This window comes from Chelonia mydas, chromosome 6 (genome assembly GCF_015237465.2).
Source record: "Chelonia mydas isolate rCheMyd1 chromosome 6, rCheMyd1.pri.v2, whole genome shotgun sequence".
NCBI lineage: Eukaryota > Metazoa > Chordata > Testudines > Cheloniidae > Chelonia > Chelonia mydas.
The window spans coordinates 61,937,155-61,960,040 of record NC_051246.2 but is presented as its reverse complement, the minus strand read 5'-3'; the positions used below and the strand labels follow the sequence as shown (position 1 = coordinate 61,960,040).

At 40.9% G+C, this 22,886-nt stretch overlaps 1 protein-coding gene across 50 annotated transcripts in view; it reads right to left on the bottom strand.

Annotated features, from left to right (window-relative positions):
- Positions 1-346: 346 nt before the first annotated feature.
- Positions 347-22,886, bottom strand: part of MADD (MAP kinase activating death domain) — a 124,572-nt gene continuing 102,032 nt past the window's right edge. For 26 of the 50 annotated variants that reach the window (XM_043550054.1, XM_043550083.1, XM_043550088.1 and 23 more), the window contains 6 exons: positions 22,584-22,656; positions 17,225-17,331; positions 14,255-14,263; positions 13,939-14,008; positions 8,062-8,108; positions 347-2,619 (listed from right to left, as the gene is read on the bottom strand). In XM_043550054.1, the coding sequence (XP_043405989.1) occupies positions 2,512-2,619; positions 8,062-8,108; positions 13,939-14,008; positions 14,255-14,263; positions 17,225-17,331; positions 22,584-22,656 (414 nt within the window). In that variant the 3' untranslated portion in view covers positions 347-2,511. The remainder of the gene's footprint in view (positions 2,620-8,061; positions 8,109-13,938; positions 14,009-14,254; positions 14,264-17,224; positions 17,332-22,583; positions 22,657-22,886) is intronic. The other 24 variants (XM_043550071.1, XM_043550098.1, XM_043550079.1 and 21 more) reach the window with 2 other exon arrangements.

The window sequence follows — 22,886 nt, the reverse complement described above, 5'->3', positions numbered from 1 at the left end:
GTTTGTTACTAATGGTCAACCCCCCAAGAATACAGTTCTTCAGAAGCAATACCTGATATTAATAGCTCACATATAAACAACGTTTACATCTGTAATGCCTTTGCAGAACCATACTTATCCAGCCCTCCTTTTAAAAAGACTTTGATTATTCAAAAGGAGCAGGGCAGGTTAGGTTACAGGCCCTTTCAAGCTTCACTTCAAACTTCGGTTTCATGTAAGAACTATGTGCAGAATGGAATTTACAATCCCTGGTTTCTCCAGGACAGATTGCCAATAAATATTCTCCACTGCTCCTTCAATAGAACCCCAGCACTGCTCTGAAGGGAACATCTCTTCTAGGCTGAGGTAAATTCACTCTGTTTATTCAATCCTTGGATATTTCATACTTAAATGGGGGATAATTAGCACACAGAGAACCATTAAGATTACCATTGTACAAATCTTGCTCTGAAGAGTTTACAATCTAAATTGGTGAAAAACAGACAAAAGGAGAGGGAACAGGATACCATATAAATGCAAAGTGGTCAGGACAATAGGCTCAAGGTTTGTTAATTTCTGCTTTTTTTATTGAGGGAAGGATAAGACATAATCCTGTAAACCCTGATTTTATTTCTATTTTCTGCCTAAAAGAACCCCTTGTCATGGCAATGAATGAAGAAAATGGGCTTTTAGTTGTACCTCAGTGTTCACCATTAATATTCTTTAAAATCTTTCTTGGAGGAAACAAAATGTCTTTGATTTTACACCATTAAAAAAAACTTTTAGAAGATAGTTACCATTAAAAATAACTTGGAATGCCACACACATTAACACTGTATCATGTTTGAGAACATAGTATTTCCACTATTTCAAGAATGGAATTTATTTTATATATGCATATTATGTATTATTTATATAGACAATTACATTTCAGAGTCAAATAGACCAATGGGAAGAAACACTGGAGGATAAAAGCCATCCATGGTTAAATGATAGTTTATTTTCACATTCAGACAGCTGTACATTCTTCTATAAATAGATACTAGAATATTTACACCATTTCTCCACCCATTCCTCGTGCATTCCACTCAAAATGGTAAATACCCTGACTGACTAAGTCAAACAGGATTATTTCTGGGTGCAATTACTCAGAAGCCTATGTCAAATCAGACAGGACTCCAGCTTGTGTTAGAGCACTCCATTAGATATTTTACATTTAATATTATTTTCTCTAGATCCTCTCTCCTTCCAGCATCTCAGGGGCCTCCCCCCGCCCCGGTAGAGTCCAGTACAGTTCATAAAAAACAGTGTTCCAACATCCATTCTCAGCCTACTTAAAATAAGGTGCGAGATGGATACTTTAACTGAGGGTGCTTCATTACACAGTATTTGCGAAACTCTGAGATATACACGTACAGTTTGACAGAAGCAGTAGTTAAAAAAACAAAATCTGGAACCAGCATTTACAGTACCATCATCACAAAAAGTTGAATCCCCTCAATGCACTTCGCATAATCCTGTGGATTTCTGCAGGTTTTCTACAGAACCAGTGTACGCAGACTCTAATAGTAGTGCTTTAGGGAGACTGTAGTGATAATCCCACATGTTACATGAGTTTGCCATATGCTTCAGCCAATAGCACACACTCTCTCTCTCTCTCTCCTTTTACCTCTCTTTACTTATTCCTACACACTTAGATTAACTGTTCTAGCTACCATGATATGCATATATTAATTAACTGCACTCTTGGGATGTTAGCAGAGTGGGTCTAATTTCCCATTTGAAAATCACACACATTACACGCATACCAGTTTGAAGGGGATTTCATAAAGCACAGCCTCCAAATTTCTCCCCTTCATGGTGCCTATCTCTCGCCCACCAGAAAAGAAATAATTCCATAGTTTTATACATGTAACATTCACTCTTAAAGCACCATATCTAATTTTAGGCTATTTCAAAGGAATTTAAGGTAGCTAGATTGCTCATCTTTACTGAAAAGATTTGAAGGGCCATATGGCAAGAACTCAAAATGCGTGGGTAAAGTGTGAAAACACAGAAGGAAAATAATATAAACTATCACAGTTAAACAACAGGTGATCCATTCAGGACCAAGCTGCTTTCTTTGTGCATATTTTTTGAAGAATCTGAAAGCAGAGGCCTACATCTGTAAGTGAAGAAATCTGTGACACAGGTACCACTGGAAACAAAAACAACTGAACTCCAGATGCATTAGTCTTCTTGGAAATGGAATTCCAAAGGATTGCCCAGAGCAAGCCATCCTCAGTTATAGCTGGATGCTGATGCTCAGAACTGTCTGATAAGCACAGCTGGTGTAAAAACTCCAGTAAGAATGAATTCAGCAGGAGAATGAACAAGAAAGTCTTAATTTTTTCTAAGGGGAAGGACCTGCAGGATCATACATAAATAACCAAGTTCTCACTGGAGTCAGTAATGTGAGCTCCAGTAACAGGAACAGAAATGGGAGTATTACACACCAATGTGCCAGTGGGCAAGCATTTCCCAATATTGTGATCAGCTGGAAACTGGCCGAGGGGGTTTGCTTTTGTTTTCTACCTCTTTCCCACGAACAGCAGCCACATAAGAGAAGAGACACAACACGGAATAGCAGATCTCATGGGCCTAGAAAATGTTAGAAAAGGAGATAATGAGATTCCAGAGTTAACCGCTTCACAAAAATACACTGACAGATTTGTATTTACTGTATATCCTCCCTCCTTCAGAGTCCTATTCAGACGGCAGCTTTCAGAACAGCATAGAGAGCTCTGGCTAGAAAAAAAAGCATGCGGGGGGAGGTAATGGCACAGGCTACCCCTCACTATCCTTGTGATGAGGTGGAAAGGAAAGATCCAAGAGTTAATTATACCAACTGAGAGAGGATTTTAGGATTAGAACATCAGAAATCATACCATAGAAGAAGAGAACAATGGTCCATATAGCTTTGTATCATGTCTTTAACAGGTGCCAATGCTAAGCTGTACAGCGCTGCAAGGACTCCTTTGGTGGTGGAGGAAGGGGCTATCTAAAATTACTGTAACACACCTAATTGTCCAGTACTGTCCCTTGAATCATAGTGGTGGTGGGATTTCTTCCTTACTCCCAGTTATGATCATTTTATGCCCAGAAACAGAGACTGCTAGCCCTTGTAATTTCATCCCAGCTAGCGTAACTGTAGATATTATTTTTCATATAAATGTCTAATATGGAGATATTTGCTTCATTATTCTATGACAGAAAGAGGCATAGTTTAATTGTACTTGATGTTAAAAAGTATTTGCAATTATGTTTTGAATTATTCAGTTTGTTGCCATTTAATTCAAGAGGCATCTTTTGGCATTATGGAAGGCAGTATGAGCCAATGAAGGCTGGGGTGTGGGAGATCAGAGATGTATTCCTAGCTTTGCCAGTGATCTGCTGGCTGACCTTGGGCAGGTTTCTTCATCTTGCTGTGCCTCTGCTTCCCCTATCTGCAAAGTGGGGCTGATATTATCTTTGTAAAGCACTTTGAGTTCTATAAATTTAAAAACACTATATAAGAGCTAGATGTTATGATGAAAGAGGTAAATTTGATTGTTTGATTGTTCTTGTACTATAGAATGTCATAAAATGGCTTACATAAACTAGCACACATTGTCATTTAACCTGATTTTTCCTTCCCACTGTACTCTCTTTTTTGTTCTGGAATATACTACTCCTGGGGGAATTCTGCACATGTGCAGAATTTATGTCCCCCGCAGATTTCTTTGCTTCCCCGTAGAAAAATGACTTTCTGACAGGGAAGCAAAGGGAAGCCACAAGAGCGGTCATGCCACCTCCCCAGCAGTATGTTTCAGGTGCCCAGGGCAGCCAGCAGAGAGGTAAATCACTGTGGGGCAGGACTGGGGAAGACCTGGCTGGTGGCTCATACCCTTGCACTAGACTCAGCTGCTAGTCCCGACAGCTGGGGAGGATGGGACTTCCTCTACCCTGCACAGCATCCGGGGCCAGGTCAGACCCACCCCCAGATTTCTCCCCCAGCTGCAGGAAGCTCTTGAAACTCCTCCTCCCCCTGCTTCCTGCACCTCAACTGCAGGGGGAGGGATCCCTGTGCAGGGAGCTGCTCCCCCATCTCTCCAACCCCCATGCATCCAGACCCGCCTCATATCCTGACCCTCCCACCTCACCTTACCTCCCCACACTCAGAACCCCCTCATGATGAACCCCACTCCCCCTGCACCTGGACCACCCCAACAAACCACCCACACTCGGATCCTCATCCCACCGAACCCCAACCAGCTGCACTTGGATCCCGACCCCACTAAGCCCCACTCCTCCAGCATCTGGAGCCCCCACTGAGCCTCCCACACCCAGACCCCCACACACACTGAGCCCCAATCATCTGGACCCCCCTTCAGAGTCCCATTACTGTTACACCCAGAATCCCCCAACAAGCCCCTGTGCATCTAAATCTCCCCTGACACGCAGATCCCCCACTGAGCCGCCTGCACCCAGATTGCCCCACACAGAACCATCTCAACCCACACCTGGATCTCCACACATTAAGCCCCTCCAACCACTTGGATCCTGCCTTGCAGAGCCTGCCTGCGCACACCTGATGCACCTGGCACAGAAGGGCAGGGTGCTGGGATGTTTCTGGGGCAGGCCCGGTCCTTGTGCTGTGTCAGGGTTGGGTGCTGAGCGGACTCACCGCTGAGTCTGTGTGCCGGAGGGGAGCTGCACAGTGATCTCCCACCTCTGCAGCCAGTGGCTTGTACTCCCCAGTGTCATGGTGAAGCCTCCACATTTATTTGACAAATAAAATTTGCAGAATTTTACAGAATTTTAAAATACCATGTGCAGAATTTTTAATTTTTTTGGTGCAGAATGCCCTCAGGAGTAATAATATATCTAACTTTGACTACAACTATGTATTGTTAAACCTATGAATTGTATATCAAATGCCCTCTTTAAAAGAATATTTTTGTAGTTTTACTACCTCATGGTTCAAATTATCTTATGTAAGAATGCTGAACTTCCATATGGTCACTGAGTTTATTGTCAGGAACTGCACTGGAGACAAAATGTAACTAGAAGAGTGGAAACTAGGTGCCCCAGAGGGAATGAACAGAACAGGTAATCATCAAGTGATCCATTCCCTGTCACCCATTCCCAGCTTCTGGCAAACAGAGGCTAGGGACACCATCCCTGCCCACCCTGGCTAATAGCCACTGATGGCCCTATCCTCCATGAACTTATCTAGTTCTTTTTTGAACCCTGTTATAGTCTTGGCCCTCACAACATCCTCTGGCAAAGAGTTCCACAGGTTGACCGTGCGTTGTGTGAAAAAAATACTTCCTTTTGTTTGTTTTAAACCTGCTGCCTATTAATTTCATTTGGTGACCCCTAGTTCTTGTGTTATGAGAAGGAGTAAACAACACTTCCTTATTTACTTTCTCCACACCAGTCATGATTTCATAGACCTCTATCATATCCCCCTTAGTCATCTCTTTTCCAAGCTGAAAAGTCCCAGTCTTATTTATCGCTCCTCATATGGAAGCCGTTCCATATCCCAATAATTTTTGTTGCCCTTTTCTGAACCTTTTCTAATATATCATTTTTCAGATGGAACGACCATATCTGCACGCAGTATTCAAGATGTGGGTGTACCATGGATTTATATAGAGGTAATATATTTTCTGTCTTTTTATCCCTTTCTTAATTATTCCCAACATTCTGTTCGCTTTTTTGACTGCCACTGCACACTGAGTGGAAGTTTTCATAGAACTAGCCACAATGACGCCGAGATCTCTTTCTTGAGTGGTAACAGCTAATTTCGACCCCATCATTTTCTATGTATAGTTGGGATTATGTTGTCCAACGTGCAGTAATTTCCATTTATCCACACTGGGCAACAAAATGACAGATGAAATTCAATCACCCAGTTTTGTGAGATCCTTTTGTACCTCTGCGTAGTCTGCTTGGGACTTAAATATCTTGAGTAGTTTTGTATCATCTGCAATTTTTGCCACCTCACTGTTTACCCTTTTTTCCAGATCATTTATAAATCTGCTGAATAGGACTCGTCCCAATACAGACCCCAGGGGACACCACTATTTACTGCTCTCCGTTCTGAAAACTGACCATTTCTCCCTACCCTCTGTTTCCTATCTTTTAGCCAGTTACCAATCCAGGAGAGGACCTTCCCTGTTATCCCATGACAGCTTACTTTGCTTAAGAGCCTTTGGTGAGGGACTTTGTCAAAGGCTTTCTGAAAATTTAAGTACACTATATCCACTGGATTCCCCTGGTCCATATGCTTGCTGACCCCCCTCAAAGAATTCTAGTAGATTGGTGAAGCATGATTTCCCTTTACAAAAACCATGTTGACTCTTCCCCAACAAATTATGTTCATCTATGTATCTGACAATTTTGTTCTTTACTATAGTTTCAACCAGTTTGCCTGGTACTGAAATCAGGCTTACTGGTCTGTAATTGCTGGGATCACCTCGGGAGCCCTTTTAAAAACTTGGCGTCACATTAGCTATCCTCCAGTCATTTGGTACAGAAGGTGATTTAAATGATAGGTTACAAACTACAGTTAGTAGTTCTTCAGTTTCACATTTGAGTTCCTTCAGAACTCTTGGGTGAATACCATCTGGTCCTGGTGACTTATTACTGTTTAGTTTATCAATTTGTTCCAAAACCTCCTCTAATGACTCCTCAATCTGAGACAGTTCCTCAGATTTGTCACCTAAAAAGAATGGCTCAGGTTTAAGAATCTCCCTCACATCCTCAGCCATGAAGACCGATTGAAAGAATTCATTTCGTTTCTCTGCAATGGCCTTATCATCCTTGAATGCTCCTTTCGCAGCTTGATCGTCCAGTGGCCTCATAGGCTTCCTGCTTCTAATGTACTTAAAAAAAAAATTTTGCTATTACTTTTTGCATCTTTGGCTAACTGTTCTTCAAATTCTTTTTTGGCCTTCCTAATTACATTTTTACACTTCATTTGCCAGAGTTTATGCTCCTTTCTATTTTCCTCACTAGGATTTAACTTCCACTTTTTAAAGGATGCCCTTGTGTCTCTCACTGCTTCTTTTACTTTGTTGTTTAGCTATGGTGGCACTTTTTTGGTTCTCTTCCTATGTTTTTTAATTTGAGGTATATATTTAAGTTGAGCCTCTATTATGGTGTCTTTAAAAAAATTCCATGCAGCTAGCAGGGATTTCACTTTTGGCACTGTACCTTTTAATTTTGGTTTAGCTAACTTTCTCAAGTTAGTTCTGATGATAATCCTTGACTTCCGTTTCCCACTTACAAGCACACACAGGGCTGACCATCAAATATATTATGTAATTAAAAACAGTAAGTATGATCTTTAACTGCTATCTTGTGTTTAACAATTAAGAATATAAAAACTGATACAATGGAAATGCTCAATAACTCATCTATCTAGTATCTTGTCTGACAGGGATCAATACTTTTCACACGGGAGTCAATACCTTTTGAGGGTATAAAATCCGTTTCATGTATCTCACTGCTCAGTATTATACCAAATGGAGAGAATTCTTCATGAACTCAGCTAGAGATCAATTTATGCTCAGAAGTTAGACCCACCTTTCATTTGTTTTGTGGATTAGGCACTTTGGTCTGCAGAGTCATCAATTCAAAACTTATCAACAGCACAAATATAATCAATTAGAAAAAATTCACTAATTAACCTCTCTCTAAAATGGACCCTTCTATGCTGCCTCAGGATCTCCCTTAATTTTATAGAAGTAGGAAGCACCAAGCTACAGTCTCTTTGTACCAGAGCTAGAACAAAAGAGAAGGTTGTGTTTCACTGTAGCTCTAAGGCTGCATAATCCTGCGATCCCAATTTCTATTGTCTTCACTCAAATTTTCCACTAACACTCTTCCACAGAACCTCCATTTGGAGGAGCAGTCTGAACCGCATCCCACATGGCATTAAGTCAGTTAACTGCAGGACAAAAGAGTGGTCTCAGATATCAGAGTGATGGGCATCATATGAGAACTTAAATATATACCCTCTAAAAGAACTAGAAGGCATGACAGTTCACTCACCATTGGTGTCTTGTACTTGTGGCTCACCACTTCTTTAGTTTCAGGAACTAAAACCGGACGGGTAAGAGACAAAACAAAAAGTTCAAAAAACGAGAGGAAAAAGTGAAAGAAATAGCACAATGTTCCCAAAGGAAAGGGGGAGGGAGGCACACAGACAGCAGCTGCAGGAACAGGGCACCTCACTACTCCTCACTTTTAGATACTATTCTTTCCCTATATTTATACTATCATGATCTTTTGACGATATCAGCAATGACACGTTATGTAATTCAAGATGGCATAAAACATTTCTTTGGCTCCTTGATTGAGAAAAACGAATAGTAAGTGTTTGATGTGTCTCAGACTCATCACTGGCGTTGCTGGTGCAATTAATTCCTGTCCTGTTAGCAGAACACATGGTAAAATCTGTTTATCGGCACAACCATATAGTCTAAACCAACATCTCTTTTAAAGCCACTTTGCTACTTTAACTGCTTGCTCCCCAGTGTACCCTCTAGAAATCTGAATTTTCCCTGTGCTACGTGGTAGTCTGACTGGATACTTTTGCACGGGGTTCAGTTAAATCCGTAAAAGAATGGGGATTAGACTGTGGAGAAACCAATCTTCTAGAATGGAAGACTATTTCTCCTCCAGGCCAGCTGTATCTTGGACACTGTTCACTGAACCAATTTCATTAAGTCTAACACCTGTACTCTGGAGTTTACCTGGAGACCTCAAGGAAAATGTTCATTGCTTTATGAACAAACTTACTCAAAACTGTCAACATACAAGATTTCAGTTACACATGGCCCTCAAAATATCAGGCTTGATTTGACTTCTAGGTGTTTTAAAGGAAACATCAGCAAGAGTTGCAATCGATGACACAGATACAATCTGTTATCAGGAAAGCTCAGCCTTTGCTCCCTTGCACTGTCGCTGACAAATACAGGAGGAATGTAGCACAGAATAGCAAAGGAAAATTTTACCCTCTGCTCTCATTACCCCAAAGTGCCCCACGCTGAAAGCTGCAACCCTCCCATTAGTATGTTCCACCTGCACTGTGCTTCTGTCCCACTCTTCTGAGTCTGTGTGAATGATGCTGTGCACAAATCTCATGGAAAGACAATATAGGGAACAAACAGAGCACAAGGAGTATAATGATGCACTACGAACATAAAAAAGGCAAGTTTAGATTTTTAAAACTAAAGGAACAACAAAAAGACATTTTATTTTGAATCCTTTCCTTTCAAAGTGGCTGAAACCTGCCTTGGAATTTCTGTATGACAACAAAAATCTTAAAGTAAACATCATAAATTATTCAAAACCAGACCAAATAAGTACCAGTTTAATAGAGGAAGGTGGGGAAGGAGGAGTGAATATCTTATAAAGCATAGGACCTAGTGACAGAAAGACAGTAACAGGCAAAATATATAAACATGAGCTCAACATGAAGAGCTGGGGGTGGGGGGAAATGGACACCAAAACCTAGCCATGCAGCTGTCACCTGTTTCATTATGACATGACACAACAAAAGGTAATATGGAAAGAGGGCTCACTCTACTAAGTCAAAACTAGGCAGTGCAGACTGGTTCAAAGAGAAGGGACTCTAATAAAAATCAATGTCTATGATTTGATCTTAGTGTATCACAGTATCAACATCCCTGGAAAGACCCATGAAAAATGCAGCCTTTGTTTAAAAATAAATATTTGCCTTTGACATTCTCCATTTTCTTGGACAGAGGCAGCTACTTCAGAGGCTGAAAACTGGGTAAAGTCCATACCCAGGCTGCACTGCCCCATGACACCAGTGGCTAGAGCTGGGAAGAGAATGAGGTGCACATCCAAGCTGCCTTACCCGTTGGCACCAGATGTTCCAAATTAACTCCATGTCACCAGGGGATAAAGGGGGAGTGAGGTGGTGCACAGCCAAATGGGATAGGATTACAGAGATGTACAAATCTTATTTCTCACTGGATAACATACAATTGTTCATATACTCTTCAAAAGCAGGAAGAGGAAGCTGGAAGGAGCTGGTGGCATGAAGGAAGGAGAGAAGGGAAGCTGTAATGTCCCTGATTCCCAAATACACAGCAGGGTGAGGACCTAGGGAAGAAACCACCTCCTTTCACACTCACTAAAGTCACCCTCTCATCAAATTAATGACTCCCCTGTAGCCCTCCAGTGGGAAAAAAATACTCCTGAGAGGGTGGGGTTAGGAAGGAGAGAAGAGAAAAGCTTTGGGTTACACCCCCAGAGCTCAAAGTGCTAGCACTGCAGAGTATATAAATCATACTAATTTTTTTTCTTCTAACAATAAAATTAACTCAATACTGTTAAACTAAGAAGATGAAGGGGATAAGTTACTGAGCACCATCCTGCAGCCTCTGGCCCTGTGAATGAGAATATATGGCACTAGCAGAGAACTATTTCAGGGGACATCACTTTACCTGCTGGAGAATGAAGGTTTTCATAGCAGCGGCGATGAAGGGGCCACGAGAAAGTAAAGCACAAATACACAGCAGTAACTCAAATTCCAGAAGTAAGAGCCCTACACTTCTTCACTTCTTTTAAATCTTTGTTCCCATTTGTGGACAACAACCCATGGCTCTCACTTGGGCCCTGGTCTGAAATCACATCTCCAACATCCACCTTGCCACGTTAACCTTGTTTTTACAAATGGCCTTTAATTTCCTACTGTCTTGCGATATTCAACTTCTTCCACTCCCACTAAAAAGATCATGCTCGGAAACCACTAAAACCTCAAAAATAATTAAAGTTAACTAAATTTCCTGGTAATTAAGTCAGGCTGACTGGACTAGAATTTCCAGGATCAGCCAGCCCTCATGCCTTTTGTTAAAGTACAACCGTGGCTACATCTCCAGTCTTCAAGCACAGAAGCTGATTTTAAGATTTAGAGTTTTGTTAGCAGCTCATTCACTTAATTTTTAAGTTCCTTCAGAACTCTTGGATGAATATTACCATTTTATCCTAGTGATTTATTGTCATTTCTCTTTTGAGCATAGAGTCTAATAGTTTCTCATCTTCATTATCTTTAAAAGTGTAGCTCTAGGGGAAATATCTTTCCATTGGTCTCTGTACAAGAAAGCAGGTTAGATTCTCGGCAGTGTCTACCTTCCTTTCATTTTCTCGTTGGTAATCTGGTGGACCAATAACTCCATTGCAGACTTCTTCTGACACATTAAAATAGCCAAAAACTCATAGACCAAATAAAAGGCAATTAACTATTTAATCTTACAATTCCATCTTAATTTCCACCTTTAATTTTACAGGCCATCAGATTACGTCCCTTTCGATTCGTTTAATCTGAACTAAAGGATAGCATACTAACGTCTTGAGCCTTGCCTTTTAACCATAGCACATTTTTCTTGCCTTTCTGCTTCCTACTTTGTTCAGGGGTAGGAATGCCTTCTGTGATTTATCAAGTTGCTTAAATAGCTTCTAGGTTGATTCTAAGGATTTAATTTCTTAATTTTTGTCTTCAGTTTCTTTCTAACTTGCTTCCTGATTTTTTACTCTAAAGCTGCCATTCCTAAAGTTGAGTGTCACAATACTGACCTTCACTACAATCCTTCCCACAATGCACTTGAAATTCATTTATGGTACGGTCATTATTACTTAGTGGCTAAAACTAGAGTTACTTTTTGAACCAACTTCTCTGTATTATTTTGTATCACGTCAAATGTTGCCTCTTCTTGTGCATGGTCCAGAAATAGCTATTTGAAGAAGCAACTGTGTCTCAAACTGTCCCTCCAATGATGGCCAACTGTGACATCTGACCAGCTAAATGTCTGGGTAGTGGAAGTTACCTATTATGGTTTTAGCAGATTTTATGGGCTCTGATCTCTCAGCTTTGTGCACTTATTATCACTACTATTTTGCAACCCTAAGTGTTTGCTAACAGCAATGCTATAATAAATTTGTTGCCTATTTGGGGTAAATATGGTACAAGAGGAATAGGCAACCACACAGTGTGGAAATCTTCACCTTCAAGCCAGCACTTACCAGGAGCATCCGTAAACTATCCCAAATTTTTCCATATGTTGCATTCATTGTTCTGAGATGTGTGTGTATGACAAGATAGTTTCAGAAAAGGTAAAGGGAAGAAACCTGTTCATGAAATGACACATCAAGTCTCTTAGCCAGTGGCTTAATGGCCTTTCAGTCATTGTACTCTGATTCATGACATCCAATGGTGTCATTTGAAGGACTGGGTATCAGAACAGAAAGGAGGCAGTATAGAAGTCAAGATCAGGACATGAAGCTTCCAGATCCCAGTATCAGTTACATTTCTTAGAATGGTTTCAGAGTAACAGCCATGTTAGTCTATATTCGCAAAAAGAAAAGGAGTACTTGTGGCACCTTAGAGACTAACCAATTTATTTGAGCATAAGCTTTCGTGAGCTACAGCTGTAGCTTATGCTCAAATAAATTGGTTAGTCTCTAAGGTGCCACAAGTACTCCTTTTCTTATTTCTTAGAATATTAGGAAAGAGGATCCATCAGTCAGTGCCCTTTAATCCAAAGCAGTGGAAAAGAACCAGAACGTCTGAAAACCAAGACAGTATTTTTTTTGAAATGATGGATGTAAGAAAAAATTAACTCCGATCAAATACTGAAATCAATTTGTAAATTTAACCTTTTTAAAAGAAAAGTTTCACATTTCTGTGAAGATCTAAACAACAAATGTGCAGCCACAGATGAAAGAATAAACCACTCCAGGCTTGGAATCCTTGAGAGGACCATTTCAGAGGGTGTGAAAGACTCAGATGTTTTATAAACCTTCAAAATCTTAAAAGACCCCTATTTTTTCAGACTGTGGTTCAGAATATTATGGATCACACTGATACTGGGAAACTCCTGAGTATTGCCCAGTCTGGGTTTAAGAGGATAATATTTAACTGCAATCACTGGCCAAATAGCACTAGTTCTCCAGTTTCTCTACCATCATCTCTCTCCTCCACCACGATTCTGACACTGAAAATAAAATCATTGGACTAAACTGCAGTCCAGAAACATCCTCTTTTTCCAGAATAAAATAAAAATAATACTTGCCTGGAGCAGCAAAGGGGAAATTTCACTGTGAGCAACAATCTGTGTCTCGGAATATTATATGACACATTTGATCATGACTTCTGAGGAGAGGAGACTTCTGAAGAAATAATTTCTAAGCACCTCCCACTTCATTGACTCATTACTGTTATCCACGCTGCACAAAGTGACTTCAATGGCATACTGACAACGTGCATATAGGCTACAAGCCAGGATTATGAAAATCTACAAGTTTACTCTGATAGTGTCAAGACACCAATCCTCCTAGTCAGTCAGTCTCTCAGATGCAATCTATATTTCTCCCTCTCTATGAAGCTGCCTACCATCTAATAAAGTGGCTCTCAACCTTTCCAGACTACCGTACCCCTTTCAGGAGTCTGATTGGTCTTGTGTACCCCCAAGGTACACCTCACTTATAATCTACTTGCATACAAAATCAGACATAAAATACTAAAGTGTCACAGCCCACTATCACTGAAAAATTGCTTACTTTCTAATTTTTACCATATAATTATAAAATCAATTGGATTATAAATATTGTACTTACATTTCAGTGTATAGTATATAGAGCAGTATAAACAAGTCATTGTCTGTATGAAATTTTACTTTGTACTGACTTCACTAGTGCTTTTTATGTAGCTTGCTGTAAAACTAGGCAAAAACCTAGGTGAGTTGATGTATCTCCTGGAAAACCTCTGCATACCCCCAGGGGTATGCATACTGCTGGTTGAGAACCACTGATCTAATGAACACAACTCTGAGACTGAGGACTGGAAATTTGAGTTACTGCCATGTGAGTACAGACCTAATATCAAAATAATGTAATTACCAAATTCCTCCAGGACAAAGACTCCTCGCACAGTATTGCACTTTTTAATGTGATTCAGCTCTATGAAAACCTACAACAAAACAGGGAGGAAAATAACAAGATTAGTCAATGAGGGACAACTTTTTATTCAAAAAACAAACAAAAAGAAACACGGTCACGGCTGATATAACTTGAAACATTGTAGCACATACTACTACTTCATTTACAGTTTAATACATAAATACAGGGAGATTAAAAAAGATAAATTTGCCACAATGCTAGAAATTAACAAACAACTTAAAATGCTAAGAAGCGAAGACAGCAGAAGATGGAATACCTTCCGCTCCTTGCAGGAGGAGAAAGCATGGAAGAGAAACGAAGGAGTTAGTAACTCTGACATATCCAACATTGCTACCCCTTCAGGCACTCAATTGAATTATAGCAAAGAGAAAACCAACACACCTTAAATGCAACAAAAAGGGGGACAAAAAATGGCTGGCTCCCAAATTTGGCATACGATTTATGGCCCAGGTCCATCCCACTTGGTTTCTGCCCCTCCATGCATCCTCCTCCAGCACAGAGGGCAGGCAAGGGGCAATGTGCTTCCCACCCTCATGCTGCTTCTCTTAGACCATCCACCAGTCAAAACTTAATGGGGGAAGGGCTGCTACCCTTCCCCACCAAACAGCACTGCAATTGAGATTTAGCAACAGAACTGTTTGTAGATTTTACATGGCATGTGCAGTCAGTGTTGAAATTGATCCAGACGATGACTTTGGGCAGCACTGATTTCATCTTTAAAAAACATGCATGAAGACTCCGATATTTGTTTTTTGTTTGTTCGTTTCATACAGTATGCCACAGAGCCACTGTGAGTTGGGTACCCACTGGGGAAAAACAGAACTGTTTTGACCGATCTTTGGTTTAAAAAATAAGCATCCAAAAAAGGAAAATAAGCCTTCTCACTGATCACACTAATCATTTTTTTCCATGTTCTAGGACACAGATGCCAGCTTTGTGCAAATCAGTAAATTCTCCGAGTTCAACGAGTCCAGTTAATGCCCTATACAATTAAACAATCTCTTCTGATGTGCATCCACATTCTGGAAAAGCATAACTGCAGTTAGTTCTTTCAGGCTAAGAGACAACTTGTGGGCATGAGGAGAAGGTACAGGAAGGTGATCAGGAATCAGCATTATGCTCAGATCCTAGAACATTTGTTTCTTCAGGCAGGAAACATACATATGAAGAGTAAGATTGCTCCAGTATCCTGAATAAGTCTCCTACCAACACCTTAGAGATATTCTTGAAAGACTGCACAGCGATGAACTGCAGTGATTTTTTCAGTTGCTATGTACTTACAAAGCTGCAAGCTCAGGTGTGGATTTAGAGATAAATTTACTGGAGAAACTGAATCTACTAGGAAAACAGAAAATGCAGAAAGGTATCTGAGCACTTCTTTTCACTACACCACCAGTAACAAACTACTTTCATTTAATCCCCAAATCATTACCTGGACAAGAAAGGCAAGGGGGGCCACCAGGCAGGACCCAAGATCATGCCAGCTAAAAGGTCTCTTTTAGAAACAAACAGTCTTACCTATGTCTGCCTTCTGTAAATAGATCAATTCGCATTTTGAGGATAATCAAAGTAAGTTGATTTTCAAGTACAGATGATGTTTCCAATAATAGAGAAGCTCTAACATATGATTCCAGGTTATTTATTCCTCAGTACCAGAAAATAAACCTGAGATTTTTTTTGTCAGCAAACCTGCAACTTGCCTCCTTCTCACAACCAAGTATTCAGGGAATAGAAAATTAATCCCACCACTTTGTTTACCTGCGCTCTTTTGAAGTTTAGTTTGTCAAAAATTTTATCACCCTCTATTTTTCTCTTTTCGGAGGGATAAACGGAAGAGGAAATAAGGGCATTATAAGGGGATAATTATCCATTTTTTATCCACTTAGATCATTTCCATTGATTGCAGTATCATTTGCTGTTACGGTTCATATTATGCAGCTCAAGCTTTTTTATTCAGGACCTCAGTGGAAAAGTTCAAATAGATCAGATACAATATTCATTATCTAGCAGCCCAAAAATGGTCAGTGCAAGGCCTGGAGGCATCTTGCTCATTTGAACAAAAACTAAGGGGTGATGCATTTCCCCAAGTGGCGGAATTTATGGGAGTTTCCCATTTTTAGGAAAGTGAAATGTTTGAAAATAAAACAAGAGTTAACAACATAACAATTAGTAGACTATTTGTAACCTCTCATGGGGATAGTCTTCCCCTACTCTAAAAGGTCACCAATTATAAGAAAACAGGTTTACACAAAAGGTTAATAGGCATTCCTTTCTATGTTTCATAGTTTCATTTTGTGTCTTGAGGGGTGCAGATGCTCTCCCCTCAGTTTGAAAGCAAGTGAACATAAAAAGGAAGCTTATATGGGGAAACAGTAGAGGGAAGATTTAGAGGAAAAGGTAACACACTCCACAAGGGACTGACTGACAGCAGCTTTTCTCTCTCTCTCTCACATACACATACCCCACCCTCCACTAAAAACTGGTTCTACTGTCCAGCACAGCACACCTCTAATGACATATGCAAAACAAACATGAACACAAAGCAAAAAAACAAAAAACAAAAACAAGGACTAAAGAAAGCAAATGAAACAACATCCAGAAAGGAAGAAAATGATAAAAATTCTATTTGTGTTTCCTCTACACCCACAGATAGATTGCTATTTGGAAAGGGGGGAAAAAATCAGTAATTTATTCTCATCTTCTTCTTCAATGTGAGAGAGTGTCATTCTCTTACTCTATTTTCTTGTCTGAAACTTTAGACTCTCCCCCATTTTTAAAATACAAAAATTAAACATGATGAAGAAAATTACCTGAAATACCTGCAAATGTACCTAGCTTAATCTTACAGACACCGTGCTAAATCATTGTGCCATCAGAATGTCAGAGTTCACTACACGATAAATTATGGCAGCTTAGGTTACCACCTACTTTTTGTTGTTGCTGTTTTAGTATTTTGAGTACCAGTTACCTTGTGCACCTACAGAATTCTGGCAGCCAGAAACAAAGTTAATACCCACCTCTACAACTCCTTTTACTTTTTTTTAAAAATGTACTATAGATGTCTACACTCTGAGAATTTCTCATTTCAATATTTAGAGAATATAGGCCATATTCCCCTTTGTCCTACCCTTTCCCCATGGTGGTGCAGGGAAGAGGAAACACATTGATGCAGAGGTGCTGCGAAAAGCTTCATGCTCACATACTCTTGCTGAAGATTCCCTCCTACCTGACTATGCATAAACTTCAGGTTAATTCCTTCCAGTGTGACTTGCAGAAGCCCTCCTTCACCAGTTTTCATATCCTGCACTGGGAACTCACCACCCAATTCAGGTCCTGCAATATGATAACAAACAAAGAGAAGAAGGGCAGGAAGGAATCAAATAGAGTGATCTGCACAATACTCTCCATTTATTGAGTGACTGAAGCAAAAACTCCACGTAATGTACACTGCAACAGTGGATTGGTGCTTTTATGACATGTACAGTGTAGAGTACTTGATTAAAGACTAGCAGTGAGTGCTCTAAACACCATCACATATTTCATTGCTGGTGTCTGTAAAGCTCTGTAACGTGTGAGGGAAATTAAAAGACTAGCTCAGAGTCTGTACTTGTCATGGCTTTTTTTTTTCTTTTTTTTTTAATTAAAGTTAGCTCTCTTTTCTGTATGATACACCACAGTGGTTGACACCTTACACAGCATTAACCTTCAGCAGAAGCAGAGCAAATATAAATTCACCTGGAGCTTTGAATTTCCTGCAATTTCATATGAACATAGAAGTGTCCTAATGGGGTGAAAATAAAATGGAAATATTCTTAATCCCACAAAGAAAGAAGAGCTTCTTGAATCCCCCATGTCATAGAATCATAGAATATCAGGGTTGGAAGGGACCTCAGGAGGTCATCTAGTCCAACCCCCTGCTCAAAGCAGACCAATTCCCAACTAAATCATCCCAGCCAGGGCTTTGTCAAGCCTGACCTTAAAAACTTCAAAGGAAGGAGATTCCACCACCTCCCTAGGTAACCCATTCCAGTGCTTCACCACCCTCCTAGTGAAAACGTTTTTCCTAATATCCAACCTAAACCCCCTCCACTGCAACTTGAGACCATTACTCCTCATTCTGTCATCTGGTACCACAAAGGTATCCTCTTTGGAACCCCCTTTCAGGTAGTTGAAAGCAGCTATCAAATCCCCCCTCATTCTTCTCTTCTGCAGACTAAACAATCCCAGTTCCCTCAGCCTCTCCTCATAAGTCCTGAAAAGAAAAGGAGTACTTGGTGCCACCTTAGAGACTAACAAATTTAGTTGAGCATAAGCTTTCGTGAGCTACAGCTAACTTAATCGGATGTATACAATGGAATATATAGTGGGGAGATTTTATATACACAGAGAACATGAAACAATGGGCGTTACCATACAGACTGTAACAAGACTGACCAGGAAAGATGAGCTATTACCAGCAGGAGGAGTGTAGGGGGTGGGGCAGAACCTTTTGTAGTGATAATGAAGGTGGGCCATTTCCAGCACTTTACAAGAACAGTAGGAGGGGAAATAAACAAGGGGAAACAAGGGGAAATTGTCCTAACATTTTTTGACTGCCGCTGCACACTGAGTGGATGTTTTCAGAGAACTATCCAAAATGACTCCAAGATCTCTTTCTTGAGTGGTAACAGCTAATTTAGACCCCATCATTTTGTATGTATAGTTCAGATGATGTTTTCCAACATGTATTATTTTGCATTTATCAACACTGAATTTCATTGGCCATTTTGTTGCCCAGTCACCCAGTTTTGTTAGATCCCTTTGTAATTCCTCGTAGTCTGCTTTGGATTTATCTTGAGTAATTGTGTACCATCTTCAAACATTTCCATCTCACTGTTTACCCCTTTTTCCAGATCATTAATGAATATGTTGAACAGCAATGGTCCCAGTACAGATCCCTGTGGGACACCACTATTTACCTCTTTCCAGTCTTGAAAACTGACCATTTATTCCTACCGTTGTTTTCTGTCTTTTAACCAGTTACTGATCCATGAGAGGCCTTTCCCTCTTATCCCATGACTGCTTACTTTTCTTAAGAACCTTTGGTGAAGGATCTTGTCAAAGGCTTTCTGAAAATTCAAGTAAGCTATATCCACTGGATCACCCTTGTCCACATGTTTGTTGACCCCCTCAAATAATTCTAATAGATTGGAGAGGCATGATTTTCCTTTATAAAAGTCATGTCTACTCTTCCCCAACAAATCATGTTCATCTGTGCGTCCGATAATTCTGTTCTTTACTATAGTGTAAACCAATTTGCCTGGTACTGAAGTTAGGCTTACTGGCCTCTAATTGCCAGGATTGCCTCTGGAGCCTTTTTTACCAAAAAGAATTTGTAATAAAGACAAGAATAAATGTATTAATAAAGAATAGAGATTTAAGAGATACTAAGCAGAGACAAAAGAAACAAAATGGTTACAAATAAAACCCCAGTATTTGGTTTTATTCTCTTTCTAGTGACTAAAACTTAACAGGCTACAATTCTTGTCTAAAGCAATATTCTCACTGTGACGGAGGCCCTGTGCGTCGAGCCAGGTCGAGGTTGGTACACCCTGCCACCAAATTGTCAGGATTCCCTGTTAATCAGGATATTGCAGCAAGGTGGGCTCTGGTCCCCTGGCAGGACTGCGTAAATGAAGTCGATAGCCCCTGAGCCTCCGGGTTGGGACTGACAACCACAACTGGGATCCCGGCCCTCTTGGCGGGGTTGAACAACAATTAGCCTGTAGCCCCTGGACCGGGGCAGAACAAAACAGTCTAAAGCCCTGAAGCCTCCTGGCTGGGGTAGAAAATAGTAACTGGGGAATCAGCCCCCTGCGCAGAGCAGAACAGTAATGAGTCTGTACCTCCTGGGCAGGGCAGAACAAACAGCCTAAAGCCCCAAAGCCCCGTGGCTAGAACTGAGAGCAGACAGCAGCCATGCCTGGTGGCCCATGGGGTGTGGTAAGGGAACCCAGCCACGTCCGCTCCACGGGGTTCCGACCCAGGGCCCTATGAAGTCATTGTTAAGAGTTTAACAATTGTTAAGACCCTGTTAAGAGTTTAGGCATCAACTTCTACTATATCCCCTGGATCACTTCCTACCACAAATTGCATCCCTGGCATCTCCTCAGCTGGCGGTGGCTTGGCATCCCCGTTCGTCTCTGCCACCAGAGAGCTGGCCGTAGCGTTGTCCAAGTCCATGAGCTCTACTGCCTGGAATGTCATCAGCACCTCTGCAGGAGCCTGCAGTACATGTCCTCCCTCCTCCTCAGCCAGTGCGACTGCGCTGGGCTGCCTCCTTTTATCCGGCTCTTCCACCTGAGGCATGCGTAGCAGGGGAAAGCGGGCATGGCCTCTTGGGCCCACAGTGATTGGTTTGTCCCTGTTGGCCCACTGTGGGTTTGGTACACTCTGTCACATTCACCTACAGCCACTTCTTAGCATCACCAATCCACATGGTGGGGGATCCACCATTCACAAATGCAAAGAACATCAGCCTCTTTCTTCCCTCAGTGATAACCAAAATGTCTTTTTGCTTCTCCTTATATTCCCCAGAGTTTATTATCTTTGTCACCAGAGTCAGGATGGACCTCTGGGGTTCAGACTCCAGTGTCTTCCCATGCTGATTTCACATCCTCGTTAACTTGCTCCTCCTGTTTATCTCAGATGCAAATGAACTGTCCATTGTCTCTGCCATCACTATGCTCAATTTACACTAGAGACAGGGAGATAACTGTCCTCCCTCTTGTCTTGAAAAAAACCTGTTTCTCTCTTTGACTACAGACTTCAAAGCACAGTATCAAAAATATGCATAAATCCTCATACAGTGTTAATACACACATTTCACAGTGATATTAACGACCAGTATGTCACTGGTTTTCAACTGATATCTTACACAATATTCTTTACAGATAAATATTATGACTGAAATGTGTTAGATGTAATAAGTTTGTCAGGCTTAATAGAAGTTGCTTTATATGATGTTGAATCCTTTGCAAGCGGGCACTGAGGGGCTCTTAGGGTCACACCTTCTCTATGTTTTCCACAAGGTGGTTCAAGAAAACGTGGGCAATATTTGGCCCTACAACTGGAACTTGGAGCTTGTCTCCATGGGACTTTTTTCCAGTTATACCAGTATAATTATACAGGTAGAGTTAAACAGCTACAGTTATATTGGTATAATTCCCCCGTGTAGATACACTTATTCCATAGTAAGAGTGCTTGGGTGGGTGGGTGGGGGGGCTTACTTTAAACACTTCCAAAGTGACATAAGTTAAACGGAAAAAAAGGCCCTCTTCTACTGGAATAAGAGTGTCCACATGGGTAGTTATACCAGTCTAACTAGGTTGGTTTAAATTCACACCCTACCTCCCTTACACTGGTATAACTTCCCCATGTTGTCAAGACCATAATTAGGTTGATGACCACACACGAGCCAGAGTAGACTCCAGCTCCAGCTCCCAAAGCTGGATTACTCTGCAGTACTACCAAGAGTAAACAGTAACAAAATTATTTTTATCATCCAAGTAAGCAGTTAACACTGAACACACATACGGAGCTAGTATGTTGAATAAGAACAACAATCACATTTCTGGCCATATACACACTTTAAAAGAGGTTTGCTAGTTTTCCAGCTGCAACTGTGGCAGGATCTTCCTTTTCCCCATTCTGTTAGTACTTGTTCACACAAGAATGTTTTACCGGTTGTACAGGTATAGTTATATTGGTTTAAATCCCCATGTGGACACAGTTATTCCAGTATAAAATAGTGAGGTTTTTTGGTTTACTTTAATCCCTTGCAAAGTGACATAAACTAAACAGAAAAAGCCCCTCTTATATGGGACTAAGAGTGTCCAAACAATGGGTTAGACTGGTAAACTCTACTGATTTGAATTTACACCTTAGGTTACACTGGTATAACTTTCCCATGCACACAAGCTCTAAGGGTTAGAACTCTGCAAGGAGCTACAGGGTTAATCACTGCTGATTCACTGGGACAAGTAGGGTTCATTAGACTTCACCCTGAATATAATGGAGGTGGGAGTAACCCTTCCAGAGAGCCAGGGCATGTAACAGATAGGTCCTGACGGAAGGAAAGGTAGGACCAGCTGAATCTAAGGAGAGAGCTAGAGTGAGGTTTCATGTCATGTAGTATTATTTTGGAATTATCATTGTATTGGTAAATCAGACCCCTGAAGGGGTGACTGATTTTAGAAATGCATAATTTTTGGTGAGGGTTACACCAGCCAATAATAAATCATCATCATCATCTCCTCCATCACAACCTGCCATATATGCATAGGTAGAGGAGAAAACAGAACTTTGAGATCACTGAATAAAAAGCACTACATTCATACAAACCATCATTACAGAGGTTGGAGAGACAAGGTGGGGGAGGTAAAATCTTCTGCTGGTCCAATAAAGATATTACCTGACCCACCTTGTCCCTCTAATGTCCTGGGACTGACATGGCTACAACTACACTGCATTGAAGAGGTTGGTTGATTGATCATACAGTACCTGCCAAATCCTGTCCACCCATGCCTGGAGGCCACAGCTCTTACCTGGTTTAATACTTTGCTGTCTTGCTGCTGCTCGCTCCATACTGTCTTTTACACAGTAGTACAATTCCCGACACTGTAAGAGAAGAGTTAGATAACGTGTTTTCACACCGTACCCTAGCAATACCGCATCACAGAGCAGCTCAACAGCACTGACTGTGGGGTTTAACATGTGGATGTTGGGTGGTGTTGGTGGCCCGTGATATACAGGAGATCAGATGATCTGGTGGTTCCTTCTGGCCTTAAAGCCTATGACTAAGTCTCTACAAAAAGGTCAAGTCCTTTCCTCTCGTACGATCATTTCCA